Raw genomic sequence first — 24846 nt, forward strand, 5'->3', positions numbered from 1 at the left:
TCTATCACAAATGTCTTTTGGACAGAGCCTTATAGATGCATTAACTTGATAACTCATATTCTAGATCTATTTGCTGCTTATTTAAGACCTTTCAAACGTTATTCCTTTGAATTAGAGACTTATGATAAATAGTGATGAAGTTTATTCAAAATTCAAAGTCATTCTCTTACATCAAATTTTGCTTGCTTCATTCCCCAATCTTTAGATTCCACTGATCTCCAGATTCATCTTTAGATTCCACTGATCTCCAGATTCATCATGCTTAGCTCAGCATCTATTACTTTCTTAATTCTCCACTTTGAACAACCGTTAGAGAACAAATTTATTCTTTATACAAATGTACTTGTTATTATCAAAACTTCAAAGATTAATTGACGAATCAAACTTGTTCCAACATTTACACTATTAGATTTACCATATGTACAAACTATAGGATAAACTACCACGGAAGAAGAATACAAAATGTCCGTAGAAAATTACACCAAATTTTTTTCTCAAATAAAATAAGCTATTCCGCCAAGTAATTTTTTTGCTAAAGTTCAGCCAAATCTCATTGATAATCATATTAAGATGTCACACAATTAAGATGAACTGATTTATACTTTGCAAGGCACCAATAGATGATATTTGAAGCTCTCACAATCATCAATTCCACATCACAAGAATCATTAATTGATGATGTAACTTAATGGAGACCATTCCATCAAATTTTCTAGATCAATGGGCAATCAATCTTATGTCCACAGTTCAATAGAGACCGGCCTGTAGATTAAATCAAGGGAGTTAACAGTGGCTTTCCAAGGAAATGAGCCTCCAGGTTTCCAAGAACAAGGTCAGCCATGACGGTTCGTGTTTCTACTGTGGCGCTTCCAACATGAGGCAACAAGACAACATTTTCTAGCCGAAGTAGCTCTTCAGGAACATGAGGCTCATTTTCAAACACATCGAGTCCAGCTCCACCCAAACGACCTTCAAGCAATGCAGAGACCAGCTCTGGCTCATCAACATGCTTACCTCGACCGATGTTTATTAGGAAACCCTTTGGACCAAGTGCACTAATGACCTCCCGGTTGATGATATGATGTGTTTCCTCTGTAAGAGAGCAGGCAACAATCAGTATGTCGCAGTTGGATGCGACCTCAACAACACTTGGATAGTACTTGTATTTTGATTCCGGCTTTTGAGTTCTAGAATAGTAGCATATTGAACAATTGAAACCTTCAGCTCTCTTGGCAATTGCTGTGCCAATCCTTCCCAGCCCAACAATGCCGACAGTTTTCCCCGAGAACTGAAAGGAAAATCCAGATGAAAAAAGTTATTAACTTCTTTTTGGAAAATGGAGTGGGGGATACTAATTACAACATGAGAAAACATGTAACTGATTTTAAAGAGCAGTATGACACATATATGATTGAAGCTCTGCAACTCTTACAATATGATGATAGATTATTGTGTCCAATTTAAAATGTTTTCACCATTTTCTGAAAGCTTACAAATTGTAAACATTGAAAAATAGGTGGTTTGTCAAATTGGAGAGCATGCGTAAACTAGTAGAGCTTATGCAAACTCAATAAAAAAATGACGCTTTAAGTAAAAAAAATTCATCAGTAAAAATATTTAGAAACCATGTTGCACAACGACAATTCAGCATGTGTTTGGGATGTACACATGATTGAATTATATCATGCAATTCAACGAGATTTACAACTCCCAACTCCATGAGTTTAAGCAAAATGAATTGGGATACATGCTGAGAGATCTAAAAGAGAATCACACTCTGTTATGTATCAATTGTGTTTGATTTCATATAGAATGAAGATGCTAATCGGAAATTACTGATGACACCAGTGGGAACAATGGCAAAGACAGTTTCACTTCACAGGGAAGCACCGAGAGGGAACAAAAATGTAGTAACCCTACAGTGAAACACATGATATTGGCTCTTTGACTTTTTATCAAACTCCCCTACTTGAGTATAAACTCGCAATTCTGAGCAAGCGTAAGTATCAACGAGTCCATATAAGTTCAACTGGGTTTGCTAAAACACGAGTTGGCATGCAATTGAACTCAGTTTTCCTATCTGAAAAGTTAACTCAGTTTTCCTATTTAAAACTGCATTCCTACCTAAAATATTTCCAGTGCAAAATTAAATTGGCAGTGAGATTAGTGGAATGATAGTGAGATATTACAACTTCACTGACAGTTACAATTTTGGCCTGTGATGTACAGACCGGCACCCCGAACACGACACCGACTCAGCAGCATGGATAATAATTTGAAAAAATTTAATAAATTAAACATAATCACGAATGTCTTCATAGCTTTAACAAAATCACATTCGCTTGGTTATTAGGGTTTACCTTAGTGGTGAGTTTGTAGTCACCACGCATCCAATTCCCACTTCTAACATATCGATCACATTCGCAAATCCTTCTAAGAAGCGCTTGTGAACTCACTACCTAGCAGCCATGAATGATAAGCTGAGAAGCTTGAATAGAGAAAGAGAAAGGCAAAAAAAAAACTTTATTACACAACTGAACTTACAACAATGCATAGAGCCAAGTATATATAGCAATACTGAGTTAGTTACAACTCAACTAACTACTATAACTAACTTAACTAACTATGCTTATGGCAGTTGCTAATACAATAAAAGGTGATTACTCTAAGCTTTCTTTACTATGCTTAACATCCCCCCTCAAGCTGGAATAGATGTTCAGCATTCCAAGCTTGCTCTGTAAGGTATTAAAAGGTCCAACATGCAGAGATTTTGTTAAAATATCTGCTACTTGATCTTTTGAAGCAATAGGGAGCAAGTGTAGGATTCCTGCCTGTACTTTATCCCTCACAACATGACAATCAATCTCTATGTGCTTTGTCCTCTCATGAAACACAGGATTAGCAGCTATGTGAAGGGCAGACTTATTGTCACAATAGATCAGAAATGGACCAGAATGTTTAATGTTGAAATCTTGCAGCAAGTACAAAATCCATTGACCTTCACAAGTAGCTTGTGCCAATGCTCGATACTCTGCTTCGGAAGATGACCTGGATACAACTGTTTGCTTCTTACTCTTCCAACTAATCAAGGAATCTCCAAGAAAAAAGCAAATTCCAGTTGTTGATCTCCTTGTATCTGGACATGCTCCCCAATCCGAATCTGAAAATCCTTTGAGTGTGAGAGTGGATGATGAGCTAAAAAACAAACCATTTCCAGGATTGCTTTTGAGATACTTTAGAACATGAATACCAGCAAGCATGTGTGCATCAGTAGGATTACTCAGGAATTGGCTAAGTTTACTAACTGTGTAGGAAATTTCAGGTCTAGAGTGAGTGAGGTACAACAGTCTACCAATCAGTCTCCTATATGCAGTAGGATCTGAAAGAGGCTTGCCAGATTCTTGATGTAATTGGAGATGAGGCTGCATAGGGGTATTACAAGGTTTGGCACCAGTCAGGCCTGCATCTTGTAACAAATCCAATGTATACTTTCTTTGACAAAGAGAAATTCCTTCTTTGGATCTACTTACTTCAAAGCCAAGAAAGTATTTGAGGGCACCTAAATCCTTGATGCTGAACTTGTTATGTAGAAGGGTCTTAATGTTAGTGATCTCATCAACATCAGTCCCTCCTAAGACCAAATCATCTACATAGACAAGAATGATAGTGAAGTGAGGACCATTGGATTTGCTGTACAAGGAATAATCTGACTTGGATTGGATGTAACCCGAGTGTAAGAGAGTCTCAGTCAGTTTTGTGTTCCATTGTCTACTTGCTTGCTTCAAACCATAGAGAGATTTTTGAAGCTTACAAACAAGATTAGGATGAGGTAGTGTGAGACCAGGGGGAGGCTGCATATATACTTCTTCATTGAGATCACCATGAAGGAATGCTGTGTTCACATCAAGTTGAAACAAGGGCCATTGATGAACAGCTGCTATGGCAAGAAAAACTCTGATGGTGGTCATTTTAACAACAGGACTGAATGTGTCCATGTAGTCCAAACCTTCAGTTTGGGTGAAGCCCTTAGCAACCAATCGTGCTTTATACCTTTCTACAGAGCCATCAGCATGTTGCTTGAGTTTGAAAAACCCATCGACATCCAATAGCTCTTTTATGTTCAGGTAGAGGAACAAGTGACCAAGTATTAGTCTGTGTGAGAGATTGTAACTCAGATTGGATGGCATCACTCCAATGCTGGTTACCTATAGCTTCCTCATAAGTATGAGGCTCAGGAATGGAGGAAAGATGCAAAATATATTGATTGTGAGCAGGAGATGTATGATGATAAGAAAGAAAATCAGAAAGGGGATACTTACTTTGGGAAGAAGATTGAGCATTGGCTGGATTGTTGAATTGGACTGTGTTCTCAATCAGATTGCAGTGAAAATCCTGAAGGTAAGTTGGAGCTTTGGTAGGTCTGGTAGATTTCCTAAGAGGGATAATGGGATCAGAAGCTTGTATAGGGAGATTAGGAGATGTGTTATGGGATGGAGAAGAGGATGGATGAGCAGAATTATTAGAAAAAGACTCATTAGTGGAAATATTGGGAGATGGAGAAATATTAGATGAAGGAGCAGACTCATGAATGAAAGGAAAGTCAAAATATTCAGGTGAGGATTGAATAGATGGAGGAGAAGATGTAGGAGGATGTGGTGGATTCTCTAATGGTCGTGGTAGAGGAATGAGGGTATGCACTCATTGTGGTATGACTAATCATACTATTGACACATGCTTCAAAAAGCATGGTTACCCTCCCCATTGGCAGCAACAAAACCATATCAACAATGTTTCAGTTGAACAAGAACCTGAAGATGAAGCTCCACATGATCTTCCTGACGACCAAGTTAATGACACAGCATCGGGCACTTATGGATTCACACCTGCTCAGCACAAAGCTCTTTTGGCTTTGCTTCAGCAATCCTCCTCCTCTCACAGTGTGAATCATGTTGTTGCTCAACCTAACTCTAGCTCAGGTATTATCTGTACTATTCCTTCTCAGGACTTGAATGAATCATTCATTCTAGATACAGGAGCTACTGATCATGTTTGCTTTTCCAAAAGACTTTTTTCTTGCATCACACGCATTCCTGAAATCACTGTAAAGTTGCCAAATGGAACTTTAGTGTCTACTCATTATGCTGGCACCATTCAATTTGATGATAATTTTGTGCTGACCAATGTCCTCTATATGCCACACTTTACTTTTAATCTCATTTCTGTACCTAAACTCACTTCACATTTAGATTGCCAACTGCTTTTTGACAATTCTACTTGTTTCATACAGAACACTTACTCCAAGAAGAGGATTGGTTTAGCTGAATTGCGAGGAGGACTGTATATTCTCACTCAGCCACTTGCAGTCATTCCCAACTTTCCACATCACTCTCTAGCACTTAACTCTCTAGCACCTCCACATAACTTTGTAAACCTTAGCCCTACCAATGCATGTAATCTTTGGCATTTACGACTTGGACATATTTCCAATGCCAAGTTAATTGAAATAAAGAAATCTTTTCCTTTTATCAATGTTGATTCTTCTAATGTTCCTTGTGACATTTGCTTTTATGCCAAGCAGAAAAGGTTACCTTTTCCTGATAGTACTCATGTGTCTAATGCAGTCTTTGATTTGGTCCATATGGACATTTGGGGACCAATCTCCATCCCTTCTATTAATGGCCACAAATATTTTCTTACTATTGTAGATGACAAGAGTCGTTTTACTTGGATCTTCCTTATGAAACACAAAACTGAAACCAGAAATTTGATCAAAAATTTTGTATCCATGGCCCTTACTCAGCATAACAAATCCATCAAATGCATAAGATCAGACAATGGCAGTGAGTTTCTCATGCATGATTACTACCAAACTCATGGCATTCTTCATCACACATCATGTGTTGGTACCCCTCAACAAAATGGCATAGTTGAGAGAAAGCATCAACACATACTTGCCATCACCAGAGCCCTTCTTTTCCAATCCCATCTTCCCAAAATTTTTTGGTCTTATGCAGTCAGTCATGCTATTCATATTATCAACAGACTCCCCACACCTTTCTTACAAAACAAGTCACCTTTTGAAATTTTATATACCAGCCTGCCCAACATAAAATCCCTTAGAGTTTTTGGTTCCTTATGTTATGCTACTACTTTACCAGCACATAGACATAAACTTGATTCTAGATCCAGAAAGTGTCTTTATTTAGGTGTCAAACTTGGAGTCAAAGGCCATATTCTTTTTGATCTAAAATCTAAAGAAATATTTCTGTCCAGAGATGTTATCTTTTTTGAACATTTATTTCCTTATCCACCACAAGAGGAAAGAAGATCGGGAAGAAGAAAGGAACTGAGTTGTGAATAAGATCGCAGCGGAAAAGAAGCAATAATGGGGTAGCCACAGGTCGATGATACCATGTGAACTCACTACCTAGCAGCCATGAATGATAAGCTGAGAAGCTTGAATAGAGAAAGAGAAAGGCAAAAAAAAAACTTTATTACACAACTGAACTTACAACAATGCATAGAGCCAAGTATATATAGCAATACTGAGTTAGTTACAACTCAACTAACTACTATAACTAACTTAACTAACTATGCTTATGGCAGTTGCTAATACAATAAAAGGTGATTACTCTAAGCTTTCTTTACTATGCTTAACAGCGCTAGAATCAAACCAATAGTCAAATCAGCAACTTCATCGGTCAATACATCCGGCGTATTCGTAACGCGAATCCCTTTCTCCTTGCACTTGACAAGATCGATCTTATCAACACCAACGCTGGAGCTCGAAATGATTTCCAGATTCGGAAGTGCGTCAATGAGTTCGGAATCGGCGCCGGCGGTGGAGCGTCCAACCAGCGCACGGATTGAAGCGCCGTGTTGAGTGAAGAAGTGTGATTTTTGGGGGTAATCCCATAGGCGGAAAAGGTTATAGCGTTTGTTGAGTTGTTGTTCTAAGTAAGGAGCTACTTGAGTAACGAGTAGAACGCTTATGGTCCCCATTGACGCGTGTGGTTACAGTGTGCGTTGCTTTTGAAGCCACAGTTTGTAGCTTCTACATTTTCACGGACGAGTTCCAAAATTAGCATTTTATTTTTACTCAATCTTCACAATAGAATAGTCGCATCGCATAGCGCATAGATTAAGATCATAAACAATAGTACTTTTCACTCCCAAAATTACTGTTGATTGTGATGAAAAGAGTACACACAAGACCTGAATAAGAGGGAAATGGATCCTTGGAGTTAATATTTTGCCACACTCACAGCAGGGGTGCACAAAGGGGTGCACAAAGCAAATGGAACCGATCATCCTTTTTCATTGCACCTTGCTATCTACAATATAAGAAAATCAATTGTTCTAGAAAGTATCAATCTACTCCTCTTGCTCCTCAATGCGCCATGTGGATACCTTTTGCATACCAGAAACGCAAAAAGTCAAATTTTTACAGTGCAATCTGAACCAGAGCCAAAAATCACATTTTTCTTGTATAAAACCAGTTCCAATAGTATTCCAACTCATCCTTAGGTTTCCCAACAATTCAAATACGAATTCCATCATATCACTTGTGTTCTAACATTCTTGACCGGAAAACTTAACCCTCACATAATACAAGCTCGACCACTTTCCCAAGCATATACTCCTTCTGATAATTCTTGGTGATAAATAGACATACTTAAATAAATAGGTGTTACATTCTCCCCCTCTTAAATAGAATTCGCCCTCGAATTCCTTCCAGTCACCAGGAAAACAAGCTCCTCACATCTTCTTCTTACTTGGCACTATTTTTTATCAATTTGCTTCCAAAATCTACTAATTGTTTTTTCAAACATGAGGTCTTCGTTCTCTCTAATATCTTTCTCTCTCTTCAGCTTCAAAACTCAACCCTAATCTATCTTCAACCCTAAACCATCTTCCATCTTTAAAGCTCAACCATCTTCATCGCCTTCCTCCGAGTTTTCTACATGGCAAGACCGTTGGAGAAAATTTTCTTTTTCCTCTTCCTTTTCGTCTGCAGTAAAACACGTCCCATCCCAAATTTTTGTTGGTGAGTTATGAGTTATGCCGCTTCGTATGGGGTTGCCGGTTTGGTTCCATCGTTCATATTTCACCACCAACGTCGCTATTTGCCTCAAGGTATGTTCAATGTTGAAGATGAAGGGTTTTAGGGTTTATATGTTTTGTTGATTTGGGGTTTTCTTATTGTGTTTGTTTTCTGTTGTTTTAGGCTGAAGATGATAAATATGATTATATTGCAAGGATTTTTGAGTTCTTTGAATATGAAGACAAAGTTATATAAGGATACATCATTCTGATTTTGGTATAGTTTATTGCTCTTTCAGTTTATAGAGATTAAATTGATAAACCCTAATCCCTAATCTTTTTTGGTTGTTTCCAATTTCTCCGCTTAGTTTCTGATTAACATCATCCTTCACTTTTTTCGGTTTAACATCATGATTAACTTCAACTAGTTTAACATTATTTGCCGATTCATCCTTTTTTACGTCGTTGCGTACTTCATAGGAGAAGGCTCTAGCATTAATAGGAGAAGGCTCTAACATTAATAGACCACCTAGTTTCACCGGTGAATATTACAATTTTTGGAAAATTAGAATGCACATGTTCCTTGAGGCATAAGGTGTAGAAGTTTGGAAGACAACAACAAGGATAAACAATCAAGAAGAGCTACATCGCTCAGGAAGACAATGTTATGAGTACAAGGTCTGGAAATGAAGAACACGCATGTCTATCTTTTATAGTTTCACATCACTCTGATGATGATGATGACGAGGTTAATAATTTTGACTTAAGTGATAAACCTTCTTATGATAAATTGTAAGATTCTTTTAATGATTTGCATGACGAGTGTCTAAAGCTTTCTAGAATATGTGCTAAGTAAAATAAAACAATTTCATCCCTAAAAAGTAAAGCTAATACCACACAAGTGGAATTAGACAAAGTTAAAACAAGTTCAACATGTAATAAATGTAATTCTTTTGAATTAAAGATTATTGAATTAAATCAAGTGATATGCAAGTATGCAAAATGGCAATTCGGTTAAGAAAGTGTTCTAAGTAAAAATAAGTGAACTAGGAATTCCAAACTCGATAAACCTAGTCCAAGTAAAAAGACTATATTTGTCAAATCTAGCAATGCTTACAACAATGTTCAATCAAAGAAGGTGCAAAATAATCTTCAACCAAGAATGACTTATGTGAGAAATACTTTCTATACTTCTAAAAGAAATGAGTCATTTATAATTTAATAAATCTTCATGTTTTTATTGTAATTATAAGGGACACGCCCTTAATACATGCTATATGAGAAGATTTGGTGTACTAAGTGGAAAATATGTTTGGGTTGAGAAAAGAACTAACCAAAAAGATCCAAAGAGTTTAGGATACCTTGAAAGAAACATCAATTTATTTTCGTAGGTGTACTTGAAAACCTTATGCTAACATTGTAATATAAAAATTGGTTGTTCAAGATACAAAGATATCATTTGATATTTGATACAGTAAGGTATAATTTCGTCTTGAAGATTAATTGAAAAGTTTGACACTTTTAATTAGCATTAAGGAGAAGAGTAAGTTTATTCCATTTTATCATTTTATCTAACACTTTGATTATCATAATGAATCTTTATCCCATGAATTAATTTTTATCGTATGAATTGTGTTATTTCCTTTTCATTATATTCTCTAGATTATTCTACCTTTTCTTCTTTTTAATGAAGACAAAAGAGGGAGAAATTGTAGAGTATTATTGTTTTGTTCATAATATTTTTAGAAAACACAAGAAAGTCTTAAATTGTAAAAGACAAATGGAGAGATACATGATAGAGGGAGTTTCTAGTTTCTACACAAATTGTAAGATTCAAAAATATTGAAGCAACTCATTGTTGAACTAGAAATTTCAAAGAGTGTTTGTCATCATCAAAAAGGGTGAGATTGTGAGGATGAGCCTCATCTTGATCTTGCCTAGGGTTTTGATGAAGATAATACATCAACAAAAGAAGAACAAGATAAAGTCAACATTGACAACAAATAAAGCAAAAGATGAAGGCATTGATCAATCAAGAAGCAAATGGAAAGTAAATTAGGTTGAATTTATTGATCTTTAAAACATCACGATTCATCTATTATATCACTTAAAAGCTCGGAAAATATCATTCAAAGTTAATCTAAAATATTTTTAAAGATTGTGCATAAAAATCATTGAAATTATGCCTTAAAATGTTGTTCTTTTTTTGCTGAAAGTGAAGTTGCAATCAATGACAACATATCTGTAATCAATTACAGGTTGACTCATTTCAAAAAATTTGAATGTTGGAAAGCTATAATCGACTACTACATACTTGTAATCGATTACAAACTCTAAAGTAGTGCTACTTTTCATAAAACAGAATCATTGTTATGAATGGCAAAATTGAAAGTTCAAGAACACGCAAGAAATGGGGGTTTGAATTTTGTTGCACTGAATAAAATCTTCTCCTTTTTTTGCAACTCAAAACACAAGGTTAACAAGTGAATAAAAAATAGATGAACACAAATATTTTTATCCTAGTTTACTGTTAATGAAGTTACTCCAGCCCACTCGTCAAGGTAATTTTGTCTTCTCAATAAGGACTTAATCCAGTATAACCAAACCGATTACAAACAACCACATTGACTGCATCCAATGCCTTCTTGAGACTCCTGACTAGCACCTAGTCTTCTCAAGGAAACAACCATAATAAGCTTCCGATCAACCTTGCTGACAACCCCAACAAGTTCAGCTAATCCTTATCGTGAAACCACTATGAGCACAACCACAATCTTCTCAAGGCTTCTGACTAGCACCTAGTCCCCCAAGGAAAACAATCAACCAAGTTAATTATAAGTGTGCATTACAAAGATGCTTCTAATAAGAATATTACACAATGTTTAAGTACAGCAACACAAAAGTGTTGCTAAGCAAGATACGAACAAAAGCTCCTTGCTACAATACAAAACTATACCAAGATTTCTCTAACAAAATTTGTGCAGCGTTTTGGTGTAGTTTTGTAGAACTGACTCGTTGATTTTAAATTCTTCCAATGACTTCCTCTATAGAGAAGGATAGATCCGTTGGAGGGTAGAATAGAAAATGCAAAGTAGAGCTGTAAAGTCCCCAACAGTCATGGTAGGAATGGTAGATAACAAGTATATGTTGGATTGTCCTTACGCCACCCTATAAGAGTAGAGGTCACAGTTTACGTTAGGACTTTTATGCTCACCATCACTCGCAAGTAATTCTTGATCTTATAAGTCTTTAGAGGCTTCTGATTGTATGTTGATTGAAGCATGTTGTAGATGATCATAACTTGAATCTTCAGCACATAAGTATTTGAGTCTTCAGAGCTCGTTCAACAAAACCTTATCTTCAGAGTCTTCAGCACTTTGTCTTCAGAAGCGATGTCTTTAGATCTTCAGAACCTATATAACAGAACCTCATCTTCAGCATCTTCAGAACATAGGACACATAAGTAAAGCTTTAGAAGGTCTCAAAAGCTTCCTTACAAAGTCACGACCATAAGTTCTTGTACTAACGTTTCTTGGAACCGTTGCATAAGTAGCATTCTAGAATCTTGACTTTAATTGTAATACACCACTAGTATTCTTCTAGAGTATTGACTTCAGAACCTGATGACGTCACACGCCTTCTTACCATAGTCAGTACCTGCAAGGCAAAAGCCACACACTAGAAATAAAATCGTTAATGTATATAATTGTTCCTTAAGATAACATGTAAATTCATCATCAAAATCTAAGGCCATATGCAGAACCAATCTTGTTCTTACAAAAATTTCATAAAACCTTTTCAAAGATATGCAATCATTCATAGAGGTTTTTAGAGGTGTATATAAATCACTGTACACTAGAAAACAAATTAAGAACTTTCACATTCTCATTTACATAATTCAAATATCATTTTCAAATATCATTCATTTTTAAAATGGTTTAAAACTTTGTAAACTTTCATAAACCAGAAAAGTATCAAAATTAAAACACATTTTAAGCATTAAGTGGTATACATTTGAACTATATTATTGATAAGAATCAACAATCAAAGTTTGAATGTGATTATTGTATAACCAACATAAGTTTTTCATTTCTCAACAAAGTTAGTGTGACTTGTTTCACCATAGTGTTTGGTGAAGATCATAATAGTCTTTGGTGACTGTGAAAAAATTTCTTTGAGTCGAGGTGATTCAAAGTCCACCATAGGGTTTGGTGTTTGTTTAATAAACAAGGAAGTGACGTGCTTTCATGGTTGAGTGATAGGTGTTCATTAGAGTGCTTAGTGTGAGACTTGTAAAGAGCATTTGATTATAGTGGAAAATCCTCTAAGGGAATAGTAAAATTAGATGTGCCCACAAATTGTTAAGGGAAACTAGTATAAATCTTTGTGTGTTTTTTACTTTATGCACTTTAAATTATGCACTTTACATTCTTCCTAAAGTAACATTCATATCATTGCTTCCGGATAATTTAACAAGCTGATAAAATTAGCGCTAAAACGAGAAAATTTCAATAATCCTAATTCACTCTCCCTCTTAGATTGCATCTCATAGTTAATACAGAGAATCTAGGAAGGCTCATATACTAGCGTAAGGCGACATCCTTCAACATGCTCTTCATTAGCTTGCATTTCAACGAGTGAGTAGCTTCAATGATGTCCATCCGAGTGTTGACCATTATGATATGCTCCTGAGGATCGCTCTTCCCCGTCAAAGGTGGCCAATGGAGGTGGCTTGAAATTATCTAGGGCTTGATCATCCCAAATTTCCATTGTCACCGGTTGATGATCGATCAAATCTTTTAAGTCTTCGTTCTTTGGTGGAGACTGGTGTTGATTGTACTACAAGGCATGCACGCTGCCTTGCAACAATTCGTTATGGTGGCACATGTCTTCCACAGTCTGTGATCCTTGATTGCTACTGCTTGCTCTCATCATATGGGAAGGACGAGATCGATGGTTTGAAATGTTGCTATGTGGCTCAGATAAGTTTTAGTAGAGCCTCACGGTGACCGCCATATGTTCATGGAAGAACACCGAGCGATAACTTCTCTGATGTAAGTCAAAAAGAGTCACAATAGGTAAGTACTCCTTAGAAAATCGAGCATGCCTTTTCCTTGCTGTCGTGACCCCATTTTGTATTGATTCTTCGTTATTTGGATTCGAGACAAGGAATTTGAATGCCATTAATTTACATAATGACCATTCATAGTCGTGCTTGGTCTGACCAATAACCACATCCCAATCTGCTTTTGAGATATCTACATCATCAACCATACCCCGGTCCACCTTCATTTTTCGAGATGTACACCGTCTTTCAAACATGAGACTCCGATGGGCGAGAAGCTTAAGGGAGAATCTACCCGAATACTTCAAATCTTCAACTATGTTTTTCCGACTTTTTGACCATTGCAATTTTCCGAGATGTACACACTACACACATGAAATTCAATATTACAAGGTCACCCTTGTAACGCCGCGGGTCCCGGTACTAGTGTACTAGTTTTAGACAAAAAGTAGTGATTAGTGAAACCCAACTCCCCAAACAAACTAGTCCACGTTAATGGAAAGTCGAAACCATGCGATGCGTTCATCTCTATCAAATCACATCATGTAAATTCCGAATCAGAGGAACTAAACTGAGAAGAAAGACGAAATAGAACACACACACACTCACTCCCTCACTCACTCACTAGGGTTTATTCACCCATGGCGCTAACCTTCTTCTTCCTCTTCTTCTTCTCTCACCTTCTCTCTTCCAACTCTGGTTTGTTTCTACCCATCATCTCACACGTTTGACTTCAATTTTGGATTCACACTCATTTCTCACCTCTTGCGTTTCACAGGACAATCCGCCCCCATGGAATCGGTTCCCGATCTTCAGAACACCATGTACACGGACGTCGATGGATTTCCTTGTGTCCGGTTGCTGAGTCTCTCTGGAACCATCGGTTGTTCAAGTGAGTCTCGATTATCACGATTCATTGTGTTTTTAGGGTTTAATCGAAATTTCAAGTGTTGTTTACGATTTTAAGCTGGTTGATTATAATTTCTTAGATCCTGGACGAGATAAGGTTGTTGCTCCAATTGTAAGGTTTGAAGATGTTGATCATGTATCAGAGTTATCTTCTATATTGGTGTCATTCGATGAGTTTCCTGCTTTCTTTGCCAGGTATCATATTTCAGCATTTATGTTTATTGAATTGCTAAATTTTATTGCATCTTAGTTATATTTAGAGTTATTAGGAGCCTTTATGTTTGCATTTCAGTTGAAAAGCTATAAATGTAGGGTTCTAGAGTTCTTTTATGATAAAATATTGATTTGTAGTTTGTACCAAAACGTATGTATAGTAGAAATGTGAATGTAAACATGAATTAGTCCTTGTTTAGTGGCATGAATCATGATAGTTAATGCTTGCATGCTCACTTGTGATTTGTGATTTTTTATTTAAAACTTTCCCGAATGTGATTTTTCCCTTTCAGATTATCAGATGATCCAAGCTTTGCAAGCAAAGTTGGTGGTGTACTAGTTGAACCAGTTATTGATTCACAAAAGAAGTTAAATGGTAGTAAATACTATTGGTTTTCTTTAAACATAGATAGAGTAGTATTTTCTTTTAAAGCTGCTCCCGTAATAACATTTCTTTGGTCATATGTAGGATTTTCTCCTGATAAAAAGTTTCCGCAAGCTGAGTTTGCTCCTTACCATAATATCAGCTATGAATGGAATCCAATTGTACGATATGGAATTACATTTTTTTCTAGTTCATGGGGATATTTATATCTCATGTCAACATAATTTATTTGTCCTTTTCTTTTTCTTTGATTGTTCCTGCCAATTATTTTCCAATTCTGGTTCAATTATTTCCAATAGAAGGGAGTTAATAATTAATAGATGCTTTCTGGTTTCTATGAAGTTCTTTATTTTTGTGGATGTACATTATATCATTGTTGGTATTCAGTGACAAGGTGGTAGGATAAGAAAGACAATTATCTTTTGGATATAATTCAATATTAGTCTTGAGAGTTGAGACAACACAATCAAATCAATAACTTAGAATAATTAATTTATTTGTGTTCTCTTTTTGGTTCAACATCTACAGGGTTCCGATATTATGTGGAAATCCTACAATTTTCCTGTGTTTTTACTCACAGAAAGTGGCGCAAAGATTCTTCAAGAGGTATCGCATAGTATGAGAGTATTGTCGTGTTTTTTTTTTATTAAACTTGCAAGCAACACAAGATATTAGTGATGGACTTTTGTTTAAGTAGAAAGGGTGCAAGTTAAGAAGAAGGCACACTAGTTCTATTTTAATGGTGAAAATTAGAGATCATAACATATCACAATTCACAAATCATAAGATTTGTATCTTAGGTAAGGTGATCATGCAAAATGATGGGGAAATAGAGATAAAAATTTAAAAATATAGGTTCTAAGTGGGATAGATGCAACGAAGGAGTGCTTTGCATGTTATTTGATATTGAAAAGTTCCACTCAGGGATGGTTTAGTGGGAAAGATAATTGTTGGTTTACTTTTATATTTTATTATTGTTAGATATTTTTTATTGGCTAGCCTACACAATATACATATTTCAGCAAAAGGAGAACCGTTTCTAACCTAGAGATGAAAGTTGGAGACTATACCATCTCACAAGTCACGAGTTTAAATATCTAGGGTCCGTAATACAAAACGATGGAGAAACAGAAGGAGATGTAAACCATCGAATTCAAGCTCTGTGAGTGAAATGGAGGAGGGCCTCAGGGGTTTTATGTCACACAAATTCCGCTCAAGCTAAAGGGGAAATTTTTCGGACAATGGTAAGACCCGCGATGTTGTACGAGACAAAATGTTGGGTGATTAAGAATCAACACAAAATTAAAGTAAGTGTAGCAGAGATGAGGATGGTATGTTATATGTGTGGTAATACTAGACAGGATAAGATTAAAAGTTGCAATATTAGAGAGAGTATTGGGGTAACACCTATAGTAGAAAAAATGGTTGAAAATAGACTTAAGTGGTTTGGGCATGTAGAGGAAAGACTTGTAGATTCTGTTGTAAGGAGAGTAGATCAGAATAAGATAGAGAGGAGTCGAACAACTAGTGGTAGAGGAAGACCTAGAAAAACTATAAGAGAAACTATTAAGAAAAGTTTCGAGATTAGCGATTTGGATAAAAACATGGTCTTAGATAGAACATTATGAAATAATTTTATCCATCTAGCCGACCCCATTTAGTGAGATAAGACTTGTTTGTTGTTTTTATTTACTTTATAATGCCCTGATATGAATCTTATGAATCTTATTGTTTATATGATGATATGAATCTTATTGTTTATATGAACATCAGGAAAATTTATTCTCTATATCTTGTTTGTACAGTTTGTATTAAAGAGTAAGGACAAAAAGGAAGCTTATACTGCTAATGTGGCCGAGTTTGATCTTGTGATGCAGGTAGGACCCAAGTTATTGTTTAGAATTGTTATTTTCTGGCATATGAAGAAAAATGTTTCATTATTTGCTTGTTTCTTTTTTGATTATCTTGGATTAGACAATGAAATCTGGAACACATGATTCAGAGTCTTGTTTAAAAGAAGGAACTTGTCTCCCTTTAGGTGGATACAGGTGAAGTTTCCTAGATTCTACTCTCTAAAATCTGCAAATATTTATGGATGTGACTTTTTTATTTGGTGGGAATAAATGTGGGGTCAAGGGTGGCTGCCCCCAGTTTAGAGTAGGTCTCCAGGTTTTTTATTGTAAATATGATTTGTATGTGCGGGATTATGAGTTATGACATGTAATTCTTGAATGACATTTGTAGTTGTAAATCGCATGTTGCTGCAAAACTAGATACAAGTCAATAACAAAAGATAGTGAACATGCATAAAAATTTCAGATTCCTCCCACAAAATCTGAGTATCAAGACCAATCCTTTTGTGTATATATAGAATAAATTGCATATATAACAATAAAATACAGTCAGCTTCTAGATTATATTTACCTTAAGGAATGTGTGTTTATATGCCGGGGAAAACACAAGGGCAATTATCCATATGATGAAGCATCACATGGGTTTGCATAGTAGAAATGGGTTGTCCTGGATCTAGATTAAGAATATATTAATATCACCCGCATCTTATTTTGCAGAGAAATTTAAAATCTTAGCATTGTTATGGTTGATGTTAACTCTGTATGTTTCATATGGAAGACAGTGTTTGGTCGTCACTTCCACCAATCAATGTTTCATCCTTAAAACCGCCTAAGCCCATTATATTGACAGTAGCCTCTATGGATTCTGCTTCCTTTTTCCGGGACAAAAGCCTTGGTGCAGATTCCCCTATTTCTGTAAGTGCAACTGCATTTACTGTAGTATGTTGAATAATTTTTTGGGCCAAATTAAGTGTTCATTTATAATGTCTGTTCCAGGATCAAAACATGGTCTAATACATCGACTACTTTACAGGGCTTAATTGCATTACTGGCAGCTGCTGATGCACTTTCTCGTTTGGATGGTCTTGGTGGCCTTAGTAAACAGGTGTGTACAAAATAATCAATGGAGCTTTAAGGTTTCAGTTTTTGGACTGTTCATAATTAATAGGTTTTAGACTACTAGTAATAGGAACTAGGAAGCGGCTTGATAAGGCTCTAATGGTCTGGCTGTGCAGGCCAGTTCCTGCTTCAGGAGAGGGAGTAACTTGTATACAGCAAATTGGAGGGGAGTTAGTTAGTAGAGAGAGTAATTATATTTCAGATATGTTTATATAGGGAAATTTGGAGGGAAAAGGGGTTATGGGAATTCCATATCAGTTGTTCAGCTTATAGGTTGGGGCCAAAGGTGTTCACTAAGGCCGGGAGAATCTACTCTTACATTTTATAAATTGTTCCAGTTTTCACTCTGGCAATGGTGTTTGGTGGAAACTGTTACTATCAAATACCAATAGCTTAATTTTGTTAATGCTCGCAAAGCTTTGAGTTATATAAGTTTCCTGGCGTCTTTCTAGTTTTATTTACCTTGAAAGAAGATCTCTTTGTGGGGAAAAGTATCCTGATTGGTCAATGTTTCTTAATAATTGGTATCTTCGTGAGGCTTGTGAGATAATTTTTCTGCCATTCTTTCCTGTTTCTTTGTGATGGGATTGCGATTACATTTTGTTATTTGGAATGCAATAATTGCACCATTGGCAGGAAACCTGATGCACTCCCCCTTTTTCGTTGCTGCACAGCGAACTTCTGGGGTTTCTTCTCCGTCCTTTCTTGTGGGTTTCATTTTTAGAAGAGCCCAAATATATTGTTTATCATTATTATAATATGTACTCATGTTACAGTTTCTATTATATGGTGCTTAATGCTTTCAAACCACAGTTAGTTTTTCCCTTGGATTAATTGATGCATGTTTCTCTTACTCAGTATATTTTCTTATGCAATAACTATCAGGGTTGCTTTTTTAAAACCTTTGTGTAGGAGGCATTTGGATAAGCTTTTAAATTAAAGAAGACAGGAAAAAACTTATGATATATGCATGTAACTTTTATTCAAAAGCTACTTTTCCTAGCTTTTTAGAGAAGCACAAAAAAAATTGGCTTTTTTCTCTTTTTAATTCTTTTATGATTATGATAAACAAATTTAAACATTTTTTTCCCTTAAAGAAAATGTTATTTTAAAAAATGAACAAGTGGAGTTATAATACTCAAGAACCAAGTAGTTTACCGACATGTTAATGGTTCTCTGAACTTTATTGCTGATAGTTTCATAAACTCAATGCAGCTTGTTTTTGTAGTTTTCACTGGAGAAGCATGGGGTTATCTCGGAAGCAGAAGATTTTTAGTAGAACTTGACGAGCACTCAGATGCTGTTCATGGCCTTAATCACTCATTAATTGAAAAGGTACTCTGTAGTAAATATGACCACTCTAGTTTGTTGGTTGACCTAATGCACACTGTTTAAGTTTATGACCACTCTAGAATTACTTTATTTGCTAACAACCTAACTTATACTTTTGTGGTGGGTGGGGTGTTTCACAGGTCTTTGAAATTGGTTCTGTTGGAAAGGGTCTCAATCAAGGTGCTAAAAACTACTTTGCTCATGCAGAGGGGGTGAGATGATTGATCTGACAAATATGTGCACAGCAATGCCCTTTTGCAATTTTAATTGGATATAATGTATTTCGTTATATAATTTGTGTCTGCACACTGCACCATCAGAATTAGAGTATTGTGCCAATCCTGCTTTTGTCTTACACAACTTCATTGCAGGATTCTTCTGCCACAAATCAGATAATGGCTGCCCTGAAACATGCGCAAGAGTCGCTACCGTCTGAAGATATAAATATTGCATCTGCAAGTGTCTCCAATCCTGGGATACCTCCATCATCTTTAATGACCTTTTTGAATAAGGTTCTGGATAATGCACTTTTCACCCCATTCCCTATAATGTTATTACTATGAAAGGAGCTGGCTATGGAGCACAGCAGTGCTTAGTGCTTACTAGTTACTAGAATATACACAATTTAAAAGTAATAGTGGTTTCTTCAAAAACAACGTCTTAAACATCAGACTTCATAAAGTTCAATAGTGAAGTCCTTATTGAAGGGAAGGGTGTGTGGTGAAGTCCTTCATCGCACTAGCATACTTAAAAATCCAAATAAAAAGCAGCTACAGAAGCTGCATAACATATGCATTTGGCCGAATTATTAACGTGCCACATTGAATCATATTATTTATATCAACTAGTATGGGAATATTAGAGAGTGTTGGGGTAGCACCTATAGTAGAAAAGATGGTGGAAAATAGGCTTAGGTGGTTTTGGCATCTAGCGAAAAGATCTGTAGATTATGATGTAAGGAGAGTGGATCAGCTGGAGAGGAGTCAAACGACAAAGGGTAGAGGAAGACCTAGAAAAACTATTAAGAAAGATCTTGAGATTACCGAATTGGATAAAAACATGATATTAAATAAAATATTATGGCCGAATTTGATCCATGTATTGAGACTTTGTTTTTGACTGATATTGGCATATATTGAATTCTGTAGTTTTCCATTGTTCATTAGTTTTCTTTTCTTTTTCTCTCATTTTATCAGAACCCCAAAGTCTCTGGTGTCGTGCTAGAAGATTTTGACTCTTCCTTTGTCAACAAGTTCTACCGTAGTCATCTTGATGATTTATGTGAGTTAACCTATGGGCCTGGCATTATTTTTTGGTTACTTGATTGACTTACTCTCATGTCCCATGCCTTCTCATTTGTATAATCTGTATGATTAATGCAGCAAATGTGAACTCATCAGCTGTAGTTGCTGCTGCTTCTCTTGTTGCTCGAACCCTTTACATACTGGCTAGTGAAACTGATGATGTACAAAATTCAACTTTGGCTGCTATAAATGTAAATGTCTCACTTGTTGAACAACTCATGGGTTGCTTGTTGGATTGTGATCCTGGTCTTTCTTGTGAGTTGGTGAAGAAATATATTTCACCCGCTTCAACCTGCGCAAGCAATTATGTTGGTGTTATCTTAGATGAACCTTCATCCACACCTTATCAAGGATACATTAATGATGTTCCTAGGTTCATCTGGAATTTTCTAGCAGACATAACTTCTATCCCAACGGAGAATAATGGCTCAGACTGTCAACAGGGTTGCAGTGGTAGCAATGAAATTTGCATTAAAGCAGAGACTGATGGAAAAGGCGTCTGCACTCTCTCTACAACTAGGTATTTTCTTGTCTAAATGTACTTTATAGATTTAATAAACTAATATATGTTTCTTGGTCCTGAATTTAGGATATATGTTTCTGGTATTCTGTAGTTTCTTATTGGTATTCTTTTGAGGATTAGGCATGTTTGCTATCGTTTAATGCTGTGCTTCTGCCCCAAAAATTGAATCCCCTTTTTTTTAGTGATTAATTGGTTTGTGTTTTTTTTTTTTATCACAATTGGTTTGTTTTTTTTTTTTTATCACAATTGGTTTGTGTTTTAAAATCCGCAGAATTGGATAGGTAATGTATTCATTTTATTCTGGGAACACGACCAAACCATGTATGGAACGTAAAAACCCTGTATGTCTCGACCTTGAGTTCAATTTGCGTTAAAATGAAACTTGGACGTAACCCCAATTCCCCCGTCTGTTTCACTACTTCTGCCTAGCCATTATTCCCATGAAGTACAATCCATGGCTGTTTTCAGATTATAATAATGTCTGAATATTTGTCTTTTAAATTGAATATTTTATATTTCACAAAGCTGATAAAAGCTGTCAATGGTTGTATAAAATTGGATATTTGCGAATTTCAAATTACATGTTTGTATTTATGTTAGATTGATTTTCAGCACAGCATATACACGCTCGCAGGTTCTGACATTCACGTGCCTTCTCGACGTTTTTCTATTTAGATTAACCCAATAGTTTTTCTATTAAACTCATATTTACTACACTTGGTAATAGTTTAGATTAACTAAATAGTTTTTCTATCAAACTCAAGAGGTTGTGTCCTTCTCGGCGTGCCTCCTAAAATGGATTTGATGCTAGAAACCACACCATTTCTAAGATTTATGTCATAAGCACCATTGTTAAGTTTGCTGATGTACGTCGTTGGGGTAGGCTGCATATTTTCATGTTTAGACTATTCACGAATTATATGCCAACTTCAATTTTCTAGGTACAGCACTTCTTGTTTGGTTGACATGATTAAATGGCTAAGTTGACTGTAATTTTACCTCGATATATAATCTTTTGCAGGTATGTTCCAGCATATTCGACACGATTAAAATTTGAATCAGGAGTATGGAGTATTTTGCCCCCCAATGCCTCAGATAACATGGGTGTCGTAGACCCAGTCTGGACAGAAAGCAACTGGAATTCATTAGGCATTCGGGTTTACACGGTCCAAACTGCTGCTTACGATTGGGTTGTTCTGTTTGGGGGAATTGCTCTTACAATCTTGGCATACCTTGCAATAGCAGTTACAAGAACTTTAGTTGCCAAAGCAACGAAGAGGGATTGACACTATTATTTATGATAACTAACTAATTTTGAGAAACTAGGGGAAAATTAAATAGGTTAGTAGGGAAATTATTAGTTTATAAAGAATTTCTGAGGATGTGCATTATTTAGGCTACATTCTTGTGCATGTGAATTTATCTGCAACACTCTTTTAATCACTTGTAGGTAAGCGTTAGGTAATGTAATGAACACCCAAAGAGGAATGCTCTTTCCACCCTTTTGAAAATTCAAAAATGTCTTTTTGTGTATGGAGATGCACCTCAGGATGCACTTGAAATTACACTAACAAATGCGTTGTAAGTCATTCGAACCACAAGAAAAAAATTGTGCGGTTTGATTTGGTTCGGTTGGCTTTTAGAAACAAAACCAAATCAAACCTAGCTTTGTATTTAGTTATTTATGAGTTATCAAAAAATAATAAATTTAATCATATTTGGATAACAACTTTTTATTTAATATACAAAACTAAGATTAGATAAAAGTGGAATAAAAAATATAAAATAGTAACTTAAAACAATATAAAAAACATTATGATGAAATATTAGAGAAGATGCAAAAGAAAGAGTATAAGAGAGGAGAGACTAGAGAAGTAGAGGGGCATTAAAAACGTAATTAGAAGAAAGAATACTAGAATACAATTAATAAGAAGAAAAAGAAAAAACATAAGAGATGAGATACTAGAGAAGAAAATGCAAAATTTACTTGATAAAAAAGAAGAGATGAATGCGCAATACCGCTATGATAGATTTGGGAAGACTTAAATTGAAACCTCAAGCGTGAGGAAGAAAAAATCTGTCGTAATCGTAAGGCTAAGGCATAATAGGTTTGAGTTTGGGTTGAATGTGGGATAAGTGAAGTTTGGGTTGTAATATGACGCGGTTTGGTTCGGTTTGTAAAATACAAACCGCAAATCGAATCGAATCACACAGTTTTGTTAAAGAATGATCCAAATACATCTGAACTATTTGCGGCTTTTTGCGGTTTTTGTTTGGTTTCGTCAGATTTTGTTGTTTTCTATTGGACTGGTTCAGTTTTGAACACCCCTATAATCATATGGAGAACTTCTCATTCCACCATACGAGGTGAAGAAAACTCTAAGAAAAATTCGAAAATACCCCTCACTTTTGGAAACGCATATCTGAGGGCACCTTATACACATACAATTCATTCGTTTTTGAACAACACTCCAATTTTATGATAATATTTATTTCAGAAATATATTTTTGAAATGTCTCCGAAAATATATTTCTGAAACGTGCTTGATCTTTATGAGTCAGAACAGGTGGGCCAGCAGCGACGGCGTAATCTTCGGTGATGGTTGAGAAAAAAAAGGGGTTGAACCCGCAAGGCACTCCGATGCCAAAATAAGAACAAGATAAAAGGTACAACAGAAAGTATAGGTTTGAGAAAGAGTTCAATACCTTTCCCTCCAGGCGGTGAGGGCTACTTATAATATTCTCCTTAGAGGTTAATCATTGGACCCAATATTTTGGGCTGGACGCGATTCCAAAGCCCAAAATGCGGGTGACGGTTAGATTAGTCCTTGTATATCTGGGAAGGATGAACTATTCGTTGGCGAGGACGAGACCATCAATGTGCTCGAATGATCGTTTATTGCGAAAGAGCCGTAGTTCACGCGTGCTCGGCAGGTGGGCAAGAGGGAAGTGCAGCCCTTGCTTGCCCAAGTGTATGGACCAATGCTTATTGGGTCGGATATGTGAATAGAAGCGGATTAGACCAATTCTGAGGATTGAGCTAGTCCAGAACAGGAGCCCCCCAAGTCGGTACTTTCGGGCGTGGGAGTAATGACTTAAGGTTAGCTCAGGAGTGTGAAGGGGAGAATCAGCGAGGAAAGTGTTGTTTGACGAGCAGAAATCCATGAGGTGGTGACGTGTTGAGCTCGGTAAATTGGGAGTTGAACATGTTATCTGAATGTGGAGCGATAGCGTGTTTGTGGTCGCCTCGAGCCTTGTGTTGCATTTAATGCATGATGATAGCTACTCTAGCTCTAGGATTTAGGGTTTAATGATGATTTTCCCCTTCCCAACTGAGCGTGCGGGCCACGTGAGGGAGTTTCAACGTGTATAAATACTTGAAACCTTCATTTGAACTTTTACTTTTTCTCTTTTTTTTCTCTCTTCACGCTTCAGTTCTCTGCTTCTGTTCGTCGTCGCCACTGTTTCCGCTGCCGTCAACTTCTTCAACTTCTCAAGTTTCAAACTCTATTCTACTCATTCCAAGTAAGTTTAATCCCTTTTCTTCTCTAATTTCGTTGCATTTTTTCTGTTTTTGTTAAGAGATGCATGCAGTTATGGTAGATTAGGATAATTTTATGCATTCTCTGATGATGAGTGGGTGGTTCACGGCGGCGATGCTATTTTCTTCACCGTCGCCGATGAGAGTTTTAGTGCGAGCTCCTTGTTACCTCCGTCGTGAGAGGTGTCCTGAGAGTAAGGCTTTCCAAATTCAGGTTGAAGTTCTTCTATTCCTGGAAAATGGCATGAATTTTTTGGTGGAACTTCAATCGGAATCTGGAATTTGGGGACTCCGTTTGTTACTCACGACGAAGATGTTGGGAACCGCCTTCGGAGTCGTGCCCATTGTTTTCCTCATCAGGGAGGTTGGCTGTCTGCTTTTTGAGTAAAGGTATGGACCAGGGACGTTGTCCTCGGGCCATTCTACACCCTTTCACTTGATTAGTGGTGGAAGGGTGGATTTGATTTGCTGTCGAATTCACTTGTTTCCTCTGCTTTTCAAGTGAAGTTGTTCAACCCTATGGACGGCGTTATCCTTACCTCAACGTCTGCCTCCTCAT

At 36.4% G+C, this 24846-nt stretch overlaps 2 protein-coding genes across 2 annotated transcripts; one reads left to right on the forward strand and one right to left on the reverse strand.

The window, feature by feature from the left end:
- Window positions 1-614: 614 nt before the first annotated feature.
- LOC131625516 (glyoxylate/hydroxypyruvate/pyruvate reductase 2KGR-like) lies at window positions 615-7154 on the reverse strand. Its single transcript, XM_058896366.1, has 3 exons — window positions 6659-7154; window positions 2361-2439; window positions 615-1288 (listed from the first exon to the last, which is right to left on the reverse strand). Exons 1-3 carry the CDS (start codon window positions 7000-7002, stop codon window positions 770-772), a joined length of 942 nt encoding a protein of 313 aa, XP_058752349.1. The 5' UTR covers window positions 7003-7154; the 3' UTR covers window positions 615-769.
- Window positions 7155-13539: 6385 nt separating this feature from the next.
- LOC131625517 (nicastrin) lies at window positions 13540-22164 on the forward strand. Its single transcript, XM_058896367.1, has 16 exons — window positions 13540-13807; window positions 13887-14000; window positions 14098-14212; window positions 14524-14606; window positions 14700-14776; window positions 15144-15221; window positions 16421-16492; window positions 16590-16663; window positions 17251-17383; window positions 17502-17573; window positions 18803-18922; window positions 19060-19131; window positions 19291-19431; window positions 20116-20200; window positions 20302-20743; window positions 21768-22164. The coding sequence occupies exons 1-16, from the start codon at window positions 13750-13752 to the stop codon at window positions 22030-22032; spliced, it is 2001 nt and encodes a 666-aa protein (XP_058752350.1). The 5' UTR covers window positions 13540-13749; the 3' UTR covers window positions 22033-22164.
- Window positions 22165-24846: the final 2682 nt, after the last annotated feature.

Source organism: Vicia villosa, unplaced genomic scaffold (genome assembly GCF_029867415.1).
Source record: "Vicia villosa cultivar HV-30 ecotype Madison, WI unplaced genomic scaffold, Vvil1.0 ctg.000218F_1_1, whole genome shotgun sequence".
Taxonomy (NCBI): Eukaryota; Viridiplantae; Streptophyta; class Magnoliopsida; order Fabales; family Fabaceae; genus Vicia; species Vicia villosa.

Excerpts from the sequence above, each read along its gene's own strand:
- LOC131625516 (XM_058896366.1), bottom strand. The coding sequence starts at position 7,002 with ATGGGGACCATAAGCGTTCTACTCGTTACTCAAGTAGCTCCTTACTTA. Across the intron at positions 2,440-6,658 it reads ATTGGTTTGATTCTAGCGCT|TCTTAGAAGGATTTGCGAAT; the intron begins GTTAAGCATAGT and ends TTCACAAGCGCT. Across the intron at positions 1,289-2,360 it reads ACTACAAACTCACCACTAAG|TTCTCGGGGAAAACTGTCGG; the intron begins GTAAACCCTAAT and ends TTTTCCTTTCAG.
- LOC131625517 (XM_058896367.1), top strand. The coding sequence starts at position 13,750 with ATGGCGCTAACCTTCTTCTTCCTCTTCTTCTTCTCTCACCTTCTCTCT. Across the intron at positions 16,493-16,589 it reads AGTTTGATCTTGTGATGCAG|ACAATGAAATCTGGAACACA; the intron begins GTAGGACCCAAG and ends ATCTTGGATTAG. Across the intron at positions 17,384-17,501 it reads GTGCAGATTCCCCTATTTCT|GGCTTAATTGCATTACTGGC; the intron begins GTAAGTGCAACT and ends ACTACTTTACAG.